Here is a 22948-nt window from a genome sequence, read left to right on the forward strand (position 1 = left end):
TATCGGCGCTGCCTCGTGCTCCCACGAGGAGGTTGAACAGTTCATCAACTTTACTAACACCTTCCATCCCGACCTGAAATTCACCTGGACTGTCTCAGACTCCTCCCTCCCCTTCCTAGACCTTTCCATTTCTATCTCGGGCGACGGACTCAACACAGACAGCTATTATAAACTGACTGACTCCCACAGCTACCTGGACTACACCTCCTCCCACCCTGCCCCCTGTAAAAACGTCATCCCATATTCCCAATTCCTTCGTCTCTGCCGCATCTGCTCCCAGGAGGACCAATTCCAACACCGCACAGCCCAGATGGCCTCCTTCTTCAAGGACCGCAGATTCCCCCCAGACGTGATCGACGATGCCCTCCACCGCATCTCCTCCACTTCCCGCTCCTCCGCCCTTGAGCCCCGCTCCTCCAACCGCCACCAAGACAGAACCCCACTGGTTCTCACCTATCACCCCACCAACCTCTGCATACAACGTATCATCCGCCGCCATTTCCGCCACCTCCAAACGGACCCCACCACCAAGGATATATTTCCCTCCCCTCCCCTATCAGCGTTCCGCAAGGACCACTCCCTTCGTGACTCCCTCGTCAGATCCACACCCCCCACCAACCCAACCTCCACCCCCGGCACCTTCCCCTGCAACCGCAAGAAGTGTAAAACTTGCGCCCACACTTCCACACTCACTTCCCTCCAAGGCCCCAAGGGATCCTTCCATATCCGCCACAAGTTCACCTGTACCTCCACACACATCATCTATTGCATCCGCTGCACCCGATGTGGCCTCCTCTATATTGGTGAGACAGGCCGCTTACTTGCGGAACGCTTCAGAGAACACCTCCGGGCCGCCCGAACCAACCAACCCAATCACCCCATGGCTCAACACTTTAACTCTCCCTCCCACTCCACCGAGGACATGCAGGTCCTTGGACTCCTCCACCGGCAGAACACAACAACACGACGGCTGGAGGAGGAGCGCCTCATCTTCCGCCTGGGAACCCTCCAACCACAAGGTATGAATTCAGATTTCTCCAGTTTCCTCATTTCCCCTCCCCCCACCTTGTCTCAGTCGGTTCCCTCAACTCAGCACCGCCCTCCTAACCTGCAATCCTCTTCCTGACCTCTCCGCCCCCACCCCACTCCGGCCTATCACCCTCACCTTGACCTCCTCCCACCTATCCCACCTCCATCGCCCCTTGCCCTAGTCCCTCCTCCCTACCTTTTATCTTAGCCTGCTTGGCTCTGTCTCTCTTATTCCTGATGAAGGGCTTATGCTCGAAACGTCGAATCCTCTATTCCTGAGATGCTGCCTGACCTGCTGTGCTTTGACCAGCAACACATTTGCAGCTGTGATCTCCAGCATCTGCAGACCTCATTTTTTACTATAAATCGTGCATGTCATGTTCAGTCTTGAGAATGATTCAGCCAAGTTTCTTTGGTCAAATCATGTCTTACATGTCTTACAAACTTGATTGAGTTTTTTGAGGAAGTAACCAAGGAGATTGACGAGGGCAGAGCCGTAGACATTGTTTACTTTAACAAGGCTCAAAGTAGTAGACTGAAGTGAGATCACATGGGATTCAGAGTGAGCTCGCAATTGGATACAAAATTGGCTTAATGCAGGAGACAGAGGTTGATGGTAGAGGATTGTTTTCCAGACCAGAGACTTATGACCAGCAGTGTTTCATAGGGCTTGGTTATAAAGATTGAATCATGAGGGGTATAGGTAAGGTGAATAGCAAGTGTCTTTTCCCTAGGGTGGGGGATTTCAAGAATTGGGAGCATATTTTTAAGGTGAAAAGACAAAGATTTGAAAAAGACAATGGGCAATTTTTTTTACACACTGTGGTTCTTGTGTGGAATAAACTTCCAAAGGAAGTGGCGATTGCAGATAAAGTTACAACATTTAAAAGACATTTAGATAAGCACATGACTAAGAAATGTTTGGAGGTATATGAGTCAACCGAGGGAAGGTGGGGCTAGTTTAGTTTGGGATTGTGGTTTGTTTCTGTGCTGTGTGACTCTATGATTACCACAAAACGATCAACTCAAAAAAATGCAATGATTATTGATGAAAATTTGGATTATGTAAAATAAAATAAAATTAACATGGATAGAAGCAGATGTGTCTGAGTAAAAATCAAACATTAAAACTCTGTAGATTGTTGACTTTAAGGTACTTTTATGAATTAATAGTTTTTCTCATGAAAAAGAAACTATAAGTCATGAATTGCCCCAAATGGCAATCTAATCCTGGAGGTATACTGTATACACAAGCTGCTGGTACTGGGTTACCTTCCAAGAACAGTTGCAGCTAACAAAATTCCCTTGACTGGAAACTATCAAATTTCAATACATCACCTCCAGGAATATTCCATAAGTGGTGAAGATGACTTCAGGAGTGTTTTCAGCTCTCACATTTTGCTGAGAACAGTTACAAAAAAAGACAAAGGAAGCATTGGGCTGTTGCTCTTCACTGAGTTCAAACATTTAAGACTCTTATTCCAAAAACTAAACAATGTGACCACTCTCTGAAACTCTTCCAAATTATATGACTCCATATCAGCTTTTTGCTGCTTGCAGGTATAAGGTTGTTGCAATTGATGTTTTGTTCAGTACACCAAGTACATCTTTAAGAGACATGCACATGATATCATTGTGATACAATAACAGTCATAGAGTCATGGAGATGTGCAACACAGAAACAGATCAATCATTCCAACTTGTCCATGCCATCCAGATAACCTAAGTTAATCTCGTCCCATTTGGCCCATATACCTCTAAACCCTTCCTATTTATATACCCATCCAAATGCCTTTTAAATGTTGCAATTGCACCAACTTCCACCACTTCCTCTGGCAGCTCATTCCATACATGTACCTCCCACTGTATGAAAACATTGCCCCTTAGGTCCCTTTTAAATCTTTTCCTTCTCCCCCTAAACCTATGCCCTCTAGTTCTGGACTGCCCCAACCCAGGGAAAGGACCATGTCTATTTACCCTATCTATGCTCCTCATGATTTTATAAAAGTCTGTGATGTCACCCTTTCGCATCTGACGCTCCAGGGAAAACAGCCTCTCCTTATAGCTCAAATCCTCCAACCCTGGCAACATCATTGTAAATCTTTTCTGAACCTTTATAAATTTCACAACATCCTTCCAATAGGAGGAAGACTAGAATTGTATGCAATATTCCAAAAATAGCTAAACAAATGTCCTGTAAAGCTGCAACATAACCTCCCAAATCCTGGAAACAATACTCTGACCAATAAAGGAAAGCATACTAAACGCCTTCTTCACTATCCTGCCTACCTGTGATACCACTTTCAAGGAGCTATGAACCTGTACTCTAAGGTCTCTTTGCTCAGCAACACTCCCCAGGACCTATCCATTAAATATAGCAGTTCTGCCCTGATTTGCCTTTCCAAAATGCAGCAGCTCACATTTATCTAAATTAATCTCCATCTGCCACTCCTCAACACATTGGCCCATCTGATCAAGATCCCATTGTACTCTGAGGCAACCTTCTTTGCTGTCTACGACACCTCCAATTTTGGTGTCATCTGCAAACTTACTAACTATACCTCCTATGTTCACACCCAAATCATACATATAAACAATAAAAAAATTGGACCAAGCACCGTTCCTTGCAACACTCCACTGGTCGCAGACCTCCAGTCTGAAAAGCAACCCTCCACTACCACCCTCTGATTTCTCCCTTTGAGTCAGTTCTGTATTCAAATGGCTAGCTTTAACTGTATTCCATGTGATAATGTGTGACCTGTGGATATAAAAGTCTCATATGACATCTTACAGGACTTTTAGTATGCACAAATCTTGGTATGGTTGCTAGTCATGAACTTTAAACCACATCTGCTGTGGCAAAACAGACCACATGTTGCAATTTAATTAGTTTATGATGTCCAATAATAAAACCTATCCTCACAAAGACCACATATCCTTTTTGATTTACATGTTGATGATATCGATTGTGAGGCTGAATATATTCTCAAGGTTGATCGTTACACTTTGGCCAAAGTCCGTTTGAACAGTTTCAATCTGGAACTGTCAAAGATGAGCAACTGCAAGATTTGCAAAAGATCATTATCTGGGGATGACCTAACTGTTTTAAAGAACTCCCAGGGAAGATTTGTTCATTTTGGGCATATATAGATAAAGGATATATATCACAGATAGTCATTTATAATAGAAAAGATGTTCTAATACTAAGATACCATATACTGTACACCAGGGACACGTGAGTATTGAATGCATCAGACTACTGGCACGTGACACTGTGTACTGACCAGCGGTGAATCAGGATTTTAAACAATTCATGTTTGCAAATGAGATATGCCAAATGTACCAACCCTAGAAACAAAGGAAACCACTACGTTTACATGATATTCACATTGGATGGGCGTAGCAACAGATCTATTCACAGTGCATGGAGAAAATTGTATCCTTATGACAAATTGCTTCTTTAAATTTTACATTGTTCACTGATTTAGCAACACAAAGAGTAAAACCATTATCTTTTCAGAATCCAGATTAGATACTTTCTGACAATAGACTGTGGTACAGTGGTAAATGGTTTTAAAAAAATCTGTATTAAGCAGCAAGTGACCAATATTACATCATCACCCCACAATCCTTGTTGAAATCATTTAACAGAATGGATAGTTTGCAATGACAAATGAATGCTCTTTCAGTGTCAAGGAGCAAAACAAGATTTTCATATTGTATTGCTACATTTTTGTGAAATTTTAAGCAAGAAGAGATTTCCATCCACCGCATAATTTATGCTAGGAAGGCCATTCTGAATATTCTTGTCCCACAGCAGGAATGGGTGGCTAAGAAATGTAATGTTTGTATAAAGCTAGCTGGAATAAATGTTTATGGATTCTTCAAAATTATGATATCTAATTCAAGTTTCTTATTTTATGAGGATAACAGTTATTTCTACAAATGGTAAAATACGCTGCTAGAGGTAAAATTACATCAGTTGTATCCAGTGCCTTTTCCTTAGCAGTGACCTTTGTTTGAATACACAGGGCTTATACATGTGAGTCCACATTGACATTAAAATAAATAATATTGTAATTACAAAAAATTACAATTCATTTTGTAATTGAACAATAACAATGCTAACAGACTCTCTGGTGCCATTACTGGGAATTGTTAATATCTAGCCAGCTTTTATGGTGGAAAATCCTTCAGAAGCTTTGTAAACATGGTAAATGGATCATGCTGTTAGAAAGAACACATGAGATGAACATGTGCCCGTGTTGTCTACTTGGCTATCCTAATCAAAATATTATCAAATGTATTCACTTCTACATTTACAAGCCAATGATTTGGGGGTCTGTTTTCTCTACATCAGCAGAAAGGCATAAAGTGGTGATGGCTTTAACTCTTCCAAAGTTTTCTGAATTTTTGAGCCCTATTAGAATGCACATTATAAATTGTTGTCTGCTTAAATTTCACTTGAATGTTAGCTTTACTCAGCCATCACATATCACCAGATACATAAAAGAAAAACACCAGATACTTCTGAGTTTACACCTGGAATGATGCAAATAGTTTTCTGTTTGAAAATTGAGTAGTAATTTTTTTGAGAGTTGCAGTTAATATTCACATTTGAATATCAAAATTGTGTTGAACAGATTCAGGTCTGAAGAGAAAGGTTTGATGAATAAATCTGATGTATAAATATTTGACAAATGTTTATTGCAATCTTCAGTTTTCAGGTAAAGTCAATGAAAATGATGAACAAGTAGATATTCTTAGAGTAAGTGTTACTGACAAAGATGTTCCCTATACACCAGCCTGGAGAGCAAAGTATAAAATTGTAGAAGGGAATGAACGTGGGAACTACAAGATAGAAACGGACCCTGAAACAAACGATGGAATTCTGTCTCTTGTTAAGGTAAACAATTAACATTATTTAACAGCGATGATATTTGCTAATGTCTATTATCAATGCTCGCCTCAACTGGGAATGGTTAAGGCTGGGCAAACAATGAACCTGGTCTCACCGAATTGCTTTGGAGCCCTCAGTCGGAACTTAGACCTGGAGTTTTGCTCTGAACAAGAGCACAAACTAGGGATGTTTGCTGACTTTGCAAACTTGAGTCAGGGAAAAGTTGCCAGGGAGTTGGATTTTAGTTCTGGAGTGCTTGGGTTCCCTAGGAATCCGGCTGAACAATGCTGAAACAAGAATGGAAAATGCTGGGCGCAGGAGAAGGCTGAACGCCGATCTATGTGCGCGGGCACTTACTGCATTTCTTTAACAAAAAGTGAATAAGACAAAAAAAAAGCTCCAACATTCATTCCTCATGGACTTGATGTTCTCCATACCCAATAAAAAACCAGCTTACACCACTTTATGTCCCCATCTATCAAACCCCTCATGCATTCAACACCAACCTATGCTCCTATACTTATTTCACATTTAATCCCGATGCCAATATACACTCATTTACTCAACCTCCATGGCCCAGAAGAGACCTATGTTGAATTAGTGCCAGGTCTTGCCACCCACACATCTATGTTCCCTCTAACATTTTTCTTCTCTGTGGAATTCTGAGATCTGTCTGCAGCAGTGACATCCAAAACCTGGTGCACTGATTGATGTGTGTGGACCCTCAGAACGGACTCATAGCTTAAGGGAAATGTTGCCACCCATGCCTCTTTGTCCTTACATTTGCCAAGTTATCCAGTATCCATCATGGGTAGACCTCAGGAACCATCAGGGATGAAATAAGTTATTAGCGACTATTGCAAACTTCACTATATTGAAAAAAAAAGCTCATTCACGCAACAAATTTAATACATTTTTATTATTTGCTTTCCCTCAACTACATAATGTCTTAGGATAACAAAAAAGTCAGGTTCATATTCCCTAATAACACCAGTTACTGGCATTCATAACCCATTTTAAGAAGCCTTAAACTACTTGTTACTGTCAATATAAACTGAAATGTCAGGCATCTATTGTGACAAAGGATGGAGTTATGGAGCATTAATCAAATCTTGACACCTCACAAACCTATTCGCAACACACACAATGAAATATCAAACAATGTTTTTATTAAAAATAACCTCGTGATATTTATTTCAAAGATTTAAAGGGCGGGATTTTTAAATGTCTTGACAACTTTGACAGCTCCTTTTGATATTTTGACAGTTCTAATGAGCATCACAGTTCTTTGAGTTTATGCACTTTTCACACATTTATGGCATCTTTTAGCAATCCTAAAGAGCACTGATCTTCCCCAACGGTGTTCTGGGACAATATCCAAAGGGATACCTTGGCTATCCAACAAAATATCTTGGCTATCCAAACAAATTCACTAAGTTCAGACCTCTACTGTCTAGTGACTAAATTTCAGATCCCAAAAATGGAGCCAGCTGCTAATTCCTATGGGTGGCTGCCTCTACGAAACACACTCGTGCAAATTTTGACCTGCTCCCATGAATATGGTAGGTACCTTGCTTGAGGGTTGGTCCAATATTTAGACTTGGCCACCAATTTCTCCAGAAATTTCAGGCACAAGTCTTCAAGATGCTTTGTGTGAAAAGTTCTTTTGATTCCTCTTTCCTCCAGAACATAGCTGTCCAAATGCACTTCATAGCCCATTAATCACTTAAAAAATATAATCAGTTATCATATTGTAGAGAAAGTGACAGCTAAAGTTTGCATAACGGGTTTTCGCAAACTTGAATCTGAAAGTGAGCAGAACAACTAGATTTAGTTATAAATTGAGTTATAAATTTTGGCCAGAATTTCCTCTATTCCTCTTGAAAGTACTACCAGGGAAATTTATATGTCTACCAGTTGTAAGTTAACTTATCATCCCATCAGAAAAATGGGACCACAAGAAATGTAGCATTCTCTTGTTAATACACTGGGGTATGCACGTGAGTTACAGGCTTGGATCTACAACCTTCTGGCTAAGATGTGAGAGAGCTCAGTTTTTTTTTATTCATTCACAAGATGAGGGTGCCACTGGCTAGGCATTTTATGTTTCCTAATTGCCCACAGGGGCAGTTAAGAGGCAACCATGTTGCTGTGGGTCTGGAGTCACAAGCAGTTTAGAGCAGGTAAGAATGGCAGGTTCCTACTTCAAGGACCTCAGTGAACCAGATGGGTTTTTTCCTAACAGTCAACAATGGATTCATGGTCATCATTAGAATCTTTGAGTTAATTTTATTGAATTCAAATTCCACCATCTGCCATGGTAGGATTTAATCCTGGGTCCCCAGAACATTATCTGGGTCTCTGGATTAATAGTCCAGTGATAATACCATTACATCATGACTTCCTTTAACTAGTAGATATAGGGAGGCAGCACTGTAATGGTAAAGTTACTGGACTAGCAAACCAGAACCGCAGTTAATGTTCTAGAGACAAGTGTTTGAATCCTACCATTGAAGTTGGTGAAATTTGAATTAAATAATGCCCTTTAAATAATGCTCTTTAAGGAAATAAATGTCCTTTAAAGGGCCCTTTAAAGCCCTTTCCAAAACTGGCACATATATGATGGGTCAAATGGCTGCCCAGTATGCTGTACCCAGTCAATGAGTCTATGATTATAAACTTCATTTGACATGGTTAATTATCCTTACCTTCAGTTTGAAGCTTGGTGCTGTGCAATCTGAAATATTATTTGGTGTATGAGGAACAAGACCATCACCCAACATTTCAGTTTATCTCGTTGGCTAAATACGTACTCTGCTGCCACAACAAGAAATCTGAGAAATCTTATAATGCCTAATATTCACATTAGATGCTACACTCAAAAATCTTCATGTGCAGATATCTTAGAGTTACTTGAACAGATATTGTTTAGTGAATTTGTTACCTCATGTTTACAGCATTTGGATTATGAAGGGGGTTCAAAGAGACAGCTGAAAATCCTTGTTGAAAATGAAGAACCATTTTTTACCTGTAAAGAAATGACTGACGAACAGAAAGCTGAGGCACTGGACAGTGTATATGTTGTTATCAATGTTCATGATACGAACGATGCTCCTGTGATTGACCCTTCAGAAGTAACTGTTCATCTTTTAGAAGGTCAAAAGGCAAATGTTATATTGGTGAAATTCAATGCTACTGATCCTGATAAGTACAACATAAATAATATCAGGTAAGAAGGAACTAACTCTAAGCTATACAATATGGCAAAGTTAACATTTGAGAAGTAAATATTTTACCTCTTTTTTTAGTGTTTTATCTCATTTTTTTCCCATTCCTTCCTTGTTAAACTTACCACAGCTGTAAATTCTTCCATCTGAATCAGAACCCAAGTTCCTGTACTGCTTGTTTTTAAATGTAATTAATCAATCACAGATCAGTGAACAAAATTATTGGTTATCCGATTGGTAATCATATATAAAAATTAACGCATTCCCATAGAAATGTAGGGAGAGTTTGCTTCAGTTATACAGGACACTGGTGGGACCACACCTGGAGCACAGTGTACAGCATTGATGTCTTATTTAAGGAAGGATATAAATAAATTAGTAGCTGTGAAGAGTTTTACTCGACGCATATCTAGAATGTGCAGATTGTCTTATGAGGAAAAGTTGTATATAGTGGATAGAAATGTAAAAGGCAATGTGGTACTTTGATAGGGCGAATGTGGAAAGGATATTTCTTCTGAAGAAGAAGTTAAGAACTAGGGCTCTCAGTTAAAAATAAGGGTATTATCCAATTAAGACAGAGCTAATTATTTTCTCTGATGTTGGAATTCTGTTCTTCAATAGGCAGTGGAAACAGAGGATTTGAATATTTTGGAGACAGGGCTAGATAGATTCTTGATCAGCAAGCAGGTGGAAGGCTATTGGGGTATGTGGTAATGTGGGGTAATCAGATAAACCAAGATATTAGTGAATGGCGGAGTAGGCTGCACCTCCTGCTGCCAATTTGTACGCTAGTAATTGGCTGCACAAAATATGTTTTTTGAGTGCTAAATTATTTTATCAGAACTGCAATATATTGGGGCAAGAAATATGTGCATATTTCTGGCCAGACGTATACATCCCTTCACAAATTAGGATATGATAGGGGCACAAATCAGGATATGATAGGGGCACAAATCAGGAATATTTTTAACACAAAATAATTTGGACAGCAAAGCAATTATGAATTTATGCATACCCAAGTAGCATAAATTCATAATTCCTGAAGCCCATGATCTTTAACCATCCTGTGGAGATTGCAGAGGTACAGAAATTTTCGACCATGAGAGCTGACATATTTTCCCATATACAATACACAACTGCTCTTGATTTTCTGTTGCAGTTCAATATTTCACTGATCTGCAGACGAGTGTAGTTCCTGAGCACACTGTATCAAATGTAGCTCCAATCTAATACTTCTAGCCTGTTCAAGTTCAGTCAATGACTTGTAAGAAATTCCTGTACTAGTAATTGCCACCATATCATTCAATGTGTTTTGAAAGCTCTCTGATAGGTAGTTCAATATTTTCAGAAATTACAATTGAGAACAGAACTCACCCTTTTATTTAAATATTAGGTCATGATGTTTCTAACTCTGCTGTGTTCAATGGGATATGAACTGGATTTCTGCTGTGTTCTTCTTTTGGTCTTTCTTAACACCCATGTTTAGTGAATTGTCATTATGCTAAATTATATGGGTGACAATTTGTGGGCGGCACGGTGGCACAGTGGTTAGCTGTCACAGCACCTGTAGACCCGGGTTCAATTCCCGACTCAGGCGACTGACTGTGTGGAGTTTGCACGTTCTCCCCGTGTCTGCGTGGGTTTCCTCCGGGTGCTCCGGTTTCCTCCCACAGTCACAAAGATGTGCGGGTCAGGTGAATTGGCCAAGCTAAATTGCCCATAGTCTTAGGTAAGAGGTAAATGTAGGGGTATGGGTGGGTTGCGCTTCGGCGGGTCGGTGTGGACTTGTTGGGCCGAAGGGCCTGTTTCCACACTGTAAGTCTAGTCTAATTTAATCTAAAAAAATTTCCGTGTTGGTACTCAGCATAGTCAATATGAATAACGTTGCATCACGTATTAGACTCTAATTTTCACTTTGTTAAGTTTCTAGTTTGTCTAGCAGACATCAAAAGTGGTAGAAGGTGAAATAATTAAGTTGTGATGTCACTGTCAATTCAACGGTTTGCATGGGGTTGTTCTGTTCAGGAGATGATTGAGAATCAAGCAGCAACAGAGAAGATAGGAACAAATACACCAAATACTGATTTCTACAAAACTGAATGCCCTGTCTCTGCCAAACGTCACTGTAGAATGGGAGTCCAATAAACTGTACTAGTTGTCTCCCTCCTTTGTGTGCTGCCTTCTCCTGCAAAATGATTTGAAGTTGTTAAATGTGTGCTCCGAACAAGGGCATTTTCCTTGCAGCACATAAACTAGTCTATCATCAAGTACATGTTGCCAGAAAAAGGCAGCCAAATGGGAGTCACATTTATGAATGGAGTATCGGCTTTCATCAGTTGAAGAAATGGGATATGAAGTTTTCCCAGTTGATATATTGACAATCATGGAAGTAGAGAAAGAAAGGATGAATATGCAGTGACTAAGGTGTGTTCAATGGGGTCAAACAGACTAAGTAAGAAATGTGAAGAAATATATTACATTGTTTGCCTTGGTGAGACTATTCAATTTCTTCCTGCAGCAAGGTACTAATGTATATATTGATCCCATTCACATGTTGTAACACTTCTTGGCAGACCCATGTACCAATCATGTTGCAACTTGCTGAGGGAGACAAAATACCTTATTCGCTCGTGAAATTGCTCCACAAGCATCTCCGAAATTCAAAAACTCATGGAATGCATAGAAACATAGAAAAAATATAAAGCAAAAGAAACCATTTGGCCTTTCAAATCTGTTCTGTCTTTCTGCAAGAACAACACACCAAATCCAACACTTCCCCTTTTCAATCTATCCCTTTAAATTTCTTTATTCTTTAACAGGATGAGGGCATCACTGGCTAGGCAGCATTTATTGCCCATCCCTAATTCCCAGGGGGCAGTTGAGAGTCAACCACTTTTCTGTGGGCCTGGAGTAACATGTAGGCCAGACCAGTTAAGAATGGCAGTTACCTTCCCTAAATTGCGTTAGTAAACCAAATGAGTTTTTCTGACAATTGGCAGTAGATTTATAGTAGTCATTAGACTATTATAATGTATTCTCTTAGGATTTTAATCCAGTTTTCTGTTAAAATGAATGACCCAATCTACATTCATCAGATACTAAATCAGTACATTGCAGATCTTAACGCAATGTAAAAACAATTTTCTTCATTTTGTCATTGTTTCTTTTTGGCAATCATTTTAATTCAGCGCACTCTGATTCTCAATCTTTCTGCCTGTCAATGGGAACAGTTTTTTTGTCTGCACTCTGTCCAGTTTCATGAGACATCATCCTGCAGCAGCAAAATGTCCTCCCTCCCCACACTTTGATCAGAAAACACGGACTTTACCTTTGTATTGCTGTAGGTCTCTAAGGCTCTGCACTGACACTTAATTTACCATTCTTAATTGGTGAATTTGGAGGAGCTTGTGTTGTTTTGGCTTGACAAATAGGCAATGTCTGACTCCATTTACCAGCATTAAATTTGCTTATTCTTCCTTGGGAGAGTAAAATCAAATCCTAAGTTTCTTTGCATGCGTAGTCTTCCCCAGTTATCATGTTGGACACGGGTAGCACGTACTTACTGTTTTAATGGTAGATATGATCAGCCAACATTGTGTCTGTTAATACATTCTATCTTGATAGGGGAGGGGAGATGAAACAGAGGAAATTGCAAAACTTTGATTATATAATTCATAATTTTATAATTCAGAACATCATAATTCATTTAATTCTGTCAGTATTTTTTCGTTCTCTTGCTTGCATGAATCTTTTTTTGTCTGCTTTACGATTGTAAGTGTAAATAACGGTTTTATTAGAATGCAAAAACAAGAATGCATCTATTGCATTTGATCCACTCTATCCCCAAATCAGTGAGCTGTCTGCAGTATTCATATTGCTGACAATATTTGATGGAGGCCTAATTACACATGGTAATCAAGCTTCACACTAACTCCACGGGGCTCACAATTCCTTCTACACATCAAAGTAGTTCATAAAAAGTTATTGTCTTAACTTGCTTTAGGAAAACAATCCTCACTAATTGGTGAATTCTCCATGGCAAAATTTACCAACCAGAGTTCACTGGGCAACCATTCAACACACCCCTTTTGTGCAGTATGAGTGTTGGTTTTCTCTGATATTTGATATTTTTGTGAATTGTCCTGAGGAGTGGAAGCCAAAAAGCTTTGACATAGAGTCATACAGCATGGAAACAACACTTCAGTCCAACCAGTTCATGTTGAATGTAATTTCAACCTAAACTAGTCCCACCTGCCTGGTCCTGGCCCATATCCCTCCAAAGATTTCCTATTCATGGACCTATCCAAATGTAAACAAAATGAATAAAAATCCTATATTAGTGGAATATCATAACTGCAATAACTGTAGTAAAACTATAATAAATCTTTAACTAAGCTTGCAATCCCAGGAACAGCTGCAAGATCCACATAATGTCTCTTGTCAGTTATACTTAAATTCTATGCTCCTAGAACATAGAACATAGAACTGTACAGCACAGTACAGGGCCTTCATCCCCTGATGTTGTGCTGGCCTTTTATCCTCCTCTAAGATCAGACTAACCTGCATTCTCATCAATTTACTATCATTTATGTGCCTATCTAAGAGTCACTTAAATGTCCGTAATGTATCTGACTCTATGACCACCGCTGGAAGTGCATTGCACACACCTACCACTCTCTGTGTAAAGAACCAACCTCTGACATCTCCCCTAAACCTCCTTTTAATTACCTTAAAATTATGCCCCCCTGTGATAGCCATTTCTGCCCTGGAAAAAGTCTCCAAATATTCACTCTATCTATGCCTCTCAATATCTTGCACACTTCTATCAAGTTGCCTCTCATCCTTCTTTACTCCAATGAGAAAAGCCTTATCTCCCTCAATACTCTTCAGCAAAATAAGTTGTAGCCAACATTATTTTCCAAACTGAATGGCTGTGCCTCAGATTTTTTTAGATTTAGGTTTAGATTTATTGTCATACGTATAAAAAATACAGTGAAAAGTGTTTTTTTTATGTGGTATATACAAAATATTGCCAAGCTCCAATGCCGTCTTAAAACACTGAATATAATGAATTGTTTTATTATAATTGAGTTAATCTTTCTCTCTTCTTCTTGTCCCTCCTCTGCCGACCCTCCAGTTACTGCTTGACATCAGCTGGTGTCTCTGAAATGGGCTCCTGAGTTTCTGTAACAGACTCTGGGTTCTTGGTTATGGGCCTCTGCTGCCGACACAATCAGGATTGCTGAGCCCAATCTGGATCCTTGACCCAGGGGATGCATGGGTTCCGCACTGATAGCTATCAATGTGTGGCACCTGGGTGCCATGTATGGAATCCAAGGGCAGAGACTGGAAGATGTTTGAGCAAACTGACACAGGGAAGGACAAGGTGCGGATGATCCAGAGGACTGGAGAACAGCTAATGTGGTTCTGATTTTTAACAATGGTTGTCCAGATAAGCCAGAGAACTACAGACCAGTGAGTAGGGAAACTATTGAAGAAAATCCTGAAGGAGAGCATCTATCTCCACTTGCCAAAGCAAGCATTTATCAGAGATAGTCAACATGGCTTCATCAAACTTGATAGAATTTGACAGAACTTTTTGAGATGGTGACCAGTTGTGTTTGACGAGGGTAATGGATTTATGCCATTTATATGGATTTCAGCAAAGCCTTTGACAAGATCCCACATTAGAGATATATCAAGAATGCAATATATGGGGGCATTGGGTAATTTGATAAAGTGGATTCAACATTAGCTCTGGTATGGAAAACAGAGGGTGATGATAGAAGACTGTTTTACTGACTGGAAGCGAGTGCCAAGTGGCATAACATAAGGATCAGTGCTGGGTCTCCTATTTATCATCATTTATATAAGTGACATAGATGATTGTGTCAGGATTGGATTAGTAATGAGTGGACTGTAAGAATATTTCAACAGGATGGTCAAAATTACAGATAAGTGGCAGATGGAATTTAACCTTGAAAAGTGTGAGGTGGTACTCTTTGGAAAGAGTAAATTGACAATGAAGTTTTCTATGAATGGCATATCATAGGGATTTCTGTGGAACAAAGTGACCTTGAAGTGTTTGTCATAGAGTCATAGAGATGTACAGCATGGAAACAGGCCCTTCAGTCCAACCCGTCCATGCCGACCAGATATCCCAGCCCAATCTAGTCCCACCTGCCAGCACCCAGCCCATATTCCTCCAAATGCTTCCTATTCATATACCTATCCAAATGCCTCTTAAATGTTGCAATTGTACTAGCCTCCACCACATCCTCTGGCAGATCATTCCATACATGTACCACCCTCTGTGTGAAAAGGTTGCCCCTAAGGTCTCTTTTATATTTTTCCCCTCTCACCCTAAACCTATGGCCTCTAGTTCTGATCTCCCCGATGGATCTCTGAAGGTCAAAGGGCATGTTAGTAGGGAGATGAGAAAGGCACATGGGATATTTGCTTCAAAGCAGAGATTACAAAAGCAGGTAAGTCATATCAGAGTTCTATAGAACTTTGGTGACATAACAGTAGAGTCATGTGTGCAGTTCTGGTTGCCACATTACAGGAAGAATGTGATTGCATTGGAGAGGGTGCAGAGGAAATTCACCAGGATGCTGTCTGGGATTTCAAAATTAAATTATGAAGAAAAGTTGGATAGGCTTGGGTTGCTTTCATTAGAGTAGAGAAGACTGAAGGCTGATCTGATTGAGGTGTACAAGGTTATAAGGGGCATGGGCAAAGCTGTTCCCCTTAGTCAGTGACAATGGGACATAGGCGAAAGTGAGGACTGCAGATGCTGGAGATCAGAGTCAGTATCAGAGTGGAGCTGGAAAAGCACAGCAGGTCAGGCAGCTTCCAAGGAGCAGGAAAATTAACATCTCAGGCAAAAGTCCTTCATCAGGAATGAGGTTGGGAACCTCTGGGGTGGAGAGATAAATGGGAGGGATGTGGGGCTGGGGAGAAGGTGGCTAACAGTGCAATAGGTGGATGGAGGTGCGGTAAAGGTGATAAGTCGGAGAGGAGGGTGGAGCGGATAGGGTGGGAAGGAAGATTAGCAGGTAGGACAGGTTATGAGGATTGGTGTTGAGCTGGCCTGATGAAGGGCTTTTGCCCAAAACGTTGATTTTCCTGCTCCTCGGATGCTGCTTGACCTGCTGTGCTTTTCCAGCACCATTCTAATCCTGACTCTGATCTCCAGCATCTGCAATCCTCATTTTCACCTAGTCAGAAATTGAATTCTATTCACATGCAATGATTGCTTGCAATTTTGAGGCAATTGGAACATAGATGATCTTTACCACTTAACTCAAATAGCTGGAAATTCTGAGAAAGTAATCAAAACAAATTTGCTGATCCTTCGGTTCATGGTCTTTCAGGCTTTCATTTCTTCCAATTTTCCATGAATAATTGCAGTCTTAGGAATAACATAAAATTTCACTGCAGGAGAAAGAATATTTCACTCTTCCTTATAGTCAAGGAAATCAAGTCTGATGATCAGTGCATTTTAATACTGCAGTATTGAAGAATTCATTCTGTTCACACCTTTGTCTAAAAGGTTTGTCAAGGCATATGATCCAGAAGGTTGGGTTACAGTAAATGAGGAAACTGGTGTCGTTACAACTGTCCATGAATTAGATCGTGAATCTCCTTATGTGAAAGAGAACATTTATAAAGTTATTGTTCATGCCATTGATGATGGTAAGTGTGTAATTACCAAATGTCCTGCAATATGTGTTACAATATTTAATCCTGTCTTTCGTCTTTCACTGCAGAAAAGTCTCTGCCCATTTCTGTGAAGATAGCCATTATTACATTTAACTTTCCCACAATTATATTAGTTTATATTACTAGGTGTATCATGTGCTCATTACAGTGTGAGATGTCAGCAATAAGGATCAGATCGCTTTTATATTATCACGGTCTTATTTTCTCAACAACATTGGTTATTCTTAATAGTAGTTCTGACTCTGCCAGTGTGACATTATTTTTCATGGTATTTTGTTGTTCTCTGGGACCTCAGTTTCTGCAGAATGGTTGGCAATTTGAACAGTTGAATTTTATTACTTGATATTTATTAAATTTTACAAGGCCTTACCTGATTTGATGTAAATCAATGCAATTTTATCCCACCTGAAGTCCATATATCTTCCCAATCAATATTCTTTTATTTTCCACATTTCTACCTCAGGAATTACACCTCAAACTTTGGAGTTTATTTATTATAGGTTGAAATGTGGTGTGACGATGCTGTGTTTCAAGAAGTTATTTTGAGCTGTTTTTTTAAAAAGAGAGATTGAACAAGAGGTTTCGAGCAGTCTATAAGAAAATAAACAGCTTGTGAGACCTTGGGTTTATTTTGAGTTGGAACAATAGAAGCAGCCTGAATAGGTATGGTCAAACTCTCACAAAACCTGGGTTTTTAGTTTAGATTTCAGCACTTACTGTTAGGGTCTGGAAGAAGTGAAAGCTATTTTTTCCTTCTCTTGGTGACAGCCAAAGGTAGGGAATTCTCTGCTGGCTACAGGAGTTGCATGTGAGACAATGTTTTCTGAAGAGGACTTTTGCCAAGGATGAGTTCATGTTACTATATTAGAACGGTTAATTAGTAATAGTTACTGTATCTATTATTCTGTTATGTTTTCCAATAGTGTTAAATTATTCCAATTTTGTCCTTTGTTTTGTTTATTAACGATAGTCAATGAAGAAACCGTGTTTTGCTTTAAATCCAGTAATTTGACTCATTGAATTGTATCTGGATGAAATACCTTAAATTTACCTCAGATAAGAAAAGGTTAGGGTCCAGGTTATCTTTGGAATATTTTGAGGGGGTTATGTCTGATCCATAACAGTGGGTTGTTTTCTTTATTTTTAGATCTGCTATTAGATAACAACATTTTTAGTGCTCAGATTTAGCTTCTTGCAATGTTTTTTTTCTCCATTCCTATTATGTTTGACACTTGGAGTCATGATGTGTATTTCTCATTTTATGTCAGAATAGGGAATCATGGGAATTTATTAGTGGATTCTAGTTTTAGATGTAGAAAATAATGTTTCTATAGTGGGATAATACAGACAGTGGGATTATAGCTGAGACACTTGTCACTGACATTCTATTCACTCTTGACCAGAGGCTTCACATCAAGGAATAAATTCCTGAGTGCATCTGGAGAAACCTTTACATTTCAACAGGACCAATATTTGTCTTTAAACCTGGCCCGTGGATAGATTTCACTGTAGAAAAGACTCTGCCCAATGCTGTGGATGTGACCATTATTACTTTTCACTTTGCCACTATTTCCCTCCAAATCAATCAGACATTCTCATTATGTACATCAAAAAGTGATGGAGCCAGCAAGTAGCAATGGCAGGGCATCTCAAAAGAAGTTGTCCTATTGTACAGGCACAGCATGGGTTCATGAAGGGCAGGTTATGCTTTACAAATCTTTTGGAATTCTATGAAGACATTTCAAGTAAGGTGGACAATGGGGACCCAGAGGATGTGTTGTACCTAGATTTCTAAAAAGCCTTTGACAAGGTGCCGTACATGAGGCTGCTGCATAAGGTAAGGATGCATGATGTTAGGGGTAGAGTATTAGCATGAGTATAGGATTGGTTGACTGACAGGAAGCAAACAGTGGGGATATATGAGTGCTAATCTGGCTGGCAATCAGTGACTAGTGTTGTGCCTCAGGGATCGGTGTTGGGACCACAATTATTTACAATTTGTATAGATAATTTGGAGTCGGGGATCACATGTACAGTGTCAAGATTTGCTCGATGAGATGAAGACGAATGGCAGAGCAAAGTGTACAGACGACTATCAAACTTTGCAGAGGAACATAAATACATTTAGTGAGTGGGCAAAGGACTGGCAGGTGGAATGCAATATTAGAAAACGTGAAGTTATACATTTTAATAGGAGAAACAGCAAAATTGATTATTACTTGAATGGTAACAAGTTGCAGCATGCTGATTTACAGAGGGATCTGGGTGTCCTTGTACATGAATCACAAATGATTGGTCTGCAGGTACAACAAATTAATTAGGAAGGCAAATGGAATTTTGAACTTTGTTGCTAAATGGGTTGAGTGTAAAAACAGAGAGGTAATGTTACAGCTGTACAAGGTGCTGGTGAGGCCACAACTGGAGTATTATGTGCAGATTTGGTCTCCTTACTTAAGAAAGGATGTACTGGCACTGTAGGAGGTGCAGAGGAGGTTCACTAGGTTGATTCTGGAGTTGAGGGTGTTGGCTTATGAGGAGAGACTGAGTAGATTGGGATTATATTAGTGGAATTCAGAAGAATGAGGGGGGATCTTATTGAAACATATATAATTATGAAGGGAATCAATAAAATAGAAATAGATAGTGTGTTTTCATTGGTAGGTGAGACTAGGACAAGAGGGCGTGGCCTCAAGATTCAAGGAAGAGGTTTAGAACTGAACTGAGAAGGAACTTGTTCACCCAGAGAGTTGTTAATCTGTAGAATTCCATGTCCAAGGGCGTTGTTGACGCTACTTCAGTAATCACTTTTAAAGCTAAGGTAGATACTTTTTTGAAAAATAAAAAGAATTAAAGGATATGGTGAAAATGCGGGTAAGTGAAACAGAGTCCATGAAAAGATTAGCCATGATCTTATTAGTGACAGAGCAGACTCGAAGGGCTGGACGGCCTGCTCCTGCTCCTAGTTCTTATATTCTTACGTTCAAATGCATTGCTACCTCATTGAAAAGTGGCAACAGGGTTAGAGAGCCTGGACCATCTGGAAGATTTCCTGAATTCTGATCCACATTGATTGCATAAATGATCACCTTGAGCTGCAGAAAGAGGATATAAGCTCTGGTTTTTTTTATGATGTATAGTATTGCAGCCAACTGAGCCAAGGTTGACAACAACCCTATCATCACTTACTGGGATTGTTAGGTATTTCCAATTTATCAGTAATATACTAATGATACTGTAGACATGGATAGGACAGTTCTGCAGTTTTTGGAACTTGAGTAGTGTCATCTAATACTGGAAACATGAAACTTCAACATAACATTGGCTGAGGTTTTCTAGCTCCATTCTGACAGGTATAAAGGTGAGGGCAACAAAATTAGAAGCGAGTATCGATGGGTTGGCTTTCTAACACAATCCTGTCACCTGAGAAGTATTGGCCACTTCGCGTATGGAAGTGGGATGCCTAATTATGTATGTCAAGCCCAATTTGGGGTAATGTTGCACCATTGTTATCAGTTTGCCAGTGTGCTTTGCCAGATTGGGAAGCTTTGATGTGGAGGTGCTGGTGTTGAACTGGAGTAGATGAGTCAGACGTCACATGATACCAAGTTATAGTCCAACAGGTGTATTTGAAATCACAAGCTTTTTGGAACACTGCTCCTCCATCAGGTGAAGTGAAGGGAAATACACACGCTCAGAATTTATAGGCAGAGAAATGGAAAGATAGCACAAATAGTGTAAGTGAAGAGTCAACAGGCTGAATAACAAGTTTCTGCAGGTAATCAAAAGTGTCAGGTGGTGACTCATATCTATCATGTTATTCCAGTCATTTGGTTTGTCTCCAGCACCATCTTATTTTTAATTCATTGTAATTATCACCCTGCCTCAATTAATTAGATCACTGGTCTTCCCTTCACTTGCTATTTAGTTGTTGACACTTTACTTACACTGTGTCACTTTTGGAGATGTAGTGGACAGTGAAGAAGGTTACCACAAAGTACAATGGGACTTTGATCAGATGGGCTAATGGGCTGAGGAGTGGCAGGTGGAGTTTAATTTAGGTAAATGTGAGGTGCTGCATGTTGGTAAGGCAAAATAGGACTTATACACTGAATGATAAGATTTTGGAGAATGTTGCTGAACAGAAACATTGGAGTGCAAGTTCATAGTTCCTTGAAAGTGGAGTCACAGGTAGACAGGATAGTGAATAAGGCATTTGGTATGCTTGCCTTTATTGGTCAGTGCATTGAGTGTAAGAGTTGGGAGGTTATGTTGCAGCTGTACATGACATTGGGGGATTAGGCCACTTTTGGAATACGGTGTTCAAGTCTGGTCTCCCTGCTATAAGAAGGATGTTGCGAAACTTGAAAGGATTCAGAAAAGATTTACAAGGATGTTGCCAGGGTTGGAGGTTTTGAGCTATTAGGAGATACTGAATAGGTTGGGGCAGTTTTCCCTGGAGCATCGGAGGCTGAGTAGTGTCCTTTTGGGGGTTTACAAAATCATGAGGGACATAGGTAGGATAAATTGATAAGGTCTTTTCCCCAGGGTGGGGAAGTCTAAAACTAGAGGGCATACATTTAGTGTGAGAGGGGTGTTATGAAGTTGAAGGCGTGTACTATAACTTTAAGAGAGAATGAAGGCTGTTTTGTATTGAGAACTTGCAGGCACCTGTTATGAGATTGACTAGCAGTTTCAGAGTGTACTGGAAAATTGAAAATACATTACATTTGGCTGTGAAACAAATACCTCAATTTTTGTTGTTATGTTTTCCCAACATTTCACATTTAATCAATCTGTTTAAATTATGCCCCAAGATATTAAAACCCAATCAAATTTGAATATATTGTTTTGGACAACATCGAACCAATGAGATGATCCAATGTTTGGGGTTTTGAAGCTGGCATTTTGAGTGTTAGTCAGAGAACGTGACCAACTGCCATCATCAGAGAAGCTGCTAGCAAAACACTCTTTGTCAAAGGTACCTTTTCATATGAAATATCTTTGCAGCAAAAGACCTAAGATGACCCAGGAAGATCTATAGCTGAGGAAGACAGATACCAGAGATGCCAGCTGCTGTGCATTTTTGAAAATTATGTGGATGTAATTTTAAACAGGCATTTATTGAAACAGTACATTGTTACAGAGTTGGAGGCAGATAACAAGCAACTAGGAGAAATGAGGCCTAGAGTTGTAAATAGTTGTTGTTTAATGTTCACTTTTAGAGTTAAACAATACATTGATATTTTTTCTTTCAATAGTGGAAGTTGGGAGTTCTCTGTCACTCATACTTTAACAGATTGCAAGGTGAGGTGAGCTTTTCTGGGTGTTTGCTTTAATTAACAGAATGGTTTACCACCGTGTTGTAACAGGGGAAAAATTTAAGGGACAACTTTTTCACATAAAGGGCGTTGTGTGTATGGAGTGAGATATCAGAGCCAGTGATGGAAGCTGGTACAATTATAACATTTAAAAGGCATCCTGATGAGTATATGAATAGGAAGTGTTTAGGGGGACATGGGCCAAATGCTGGCAAATGGGACAAGATTAATTCAGGATATCTGGTCAGCATGGACGAGTTGGACCGAACTTTATTTGCATGCATCTCTATGACTCCATGACTCTACATTCATTACCCCATTTCAGGTGGCCCAGTGGTTAGCACTGCTGCCTCACAGCACCAGGAAACAATGGGGAATCCAGCTTATCAATGTTAAAGATAAGACCAAAGCATTTGTACCAACATTCAGCCAGCAGTACCAAATAAATAATCCATCTTGGCTTCCAACTCAGGTCTCCAGCATCACATATATCGCTCTTCAACCAAATTCATTCAATCCATACAAAATCAAGAAATGTTTAGAGGCACTGGATCTGTAAAGCCTATAGTTCTGACAGTATTCCACTAGTATTATGGGTGGCACAATGGCTCAGTGGTTAGCACTGTTGCCTCATAGCACCAGGGTCCCAGGTTTGATTCCAGCCTCGGGTGACTGTCTGTGTGGAGTTTGCACAATCTCCCAGTGTCTGCATGGGTTTCCTCCGGGTGCACTGGTTTCCTCCCACAGTC

General features: G+C 39.9%; 1 protein-coding gene across 1 annotated transcript in view; it reads left to right on the forward strand.

Annotated features, from left to right (window-relative positions):
• The window catches only part of LOC132822653 (cadherin-like protein 26), a 95071-nt gene that overhangs the window by 39411 nt on the left and 32712 nt on the right, over positions 1-22948 (forward strand). Inside the window, exons 8-10 of the mRNA XM_060835900.1 lie at positions 5750-5935; positions 8887-9158; positions 16712-16854. Of these exons, the coding sequence (XP_060691883.1) occupies positions 5750-5935; positions 8887-9158; positions 16712-16854 (601 nt within the window). The remainder of the gene's footprint in view (positions 1-5749; positions 5936-8886; positions 9159-16711; positions 16855-22948) is intronic.

This window comes from Hemiscyllium ocellatum, chromosome 15, assembly GCF_020745735.1.
Source record: "Hemiscyllium ocellatum isolate sHemOce1 chromosome 15, sHemOce1.pat.X.cur, whole genome shotgun sequence".
Classification (NCBI taxonomy): Eukaryota; Metazoa; Chordata; class Chondrichthyes; order Orectolobiformes; family Hemiscylliidae; genus Hemiscyllium; species Hemiscyllium ocellatum.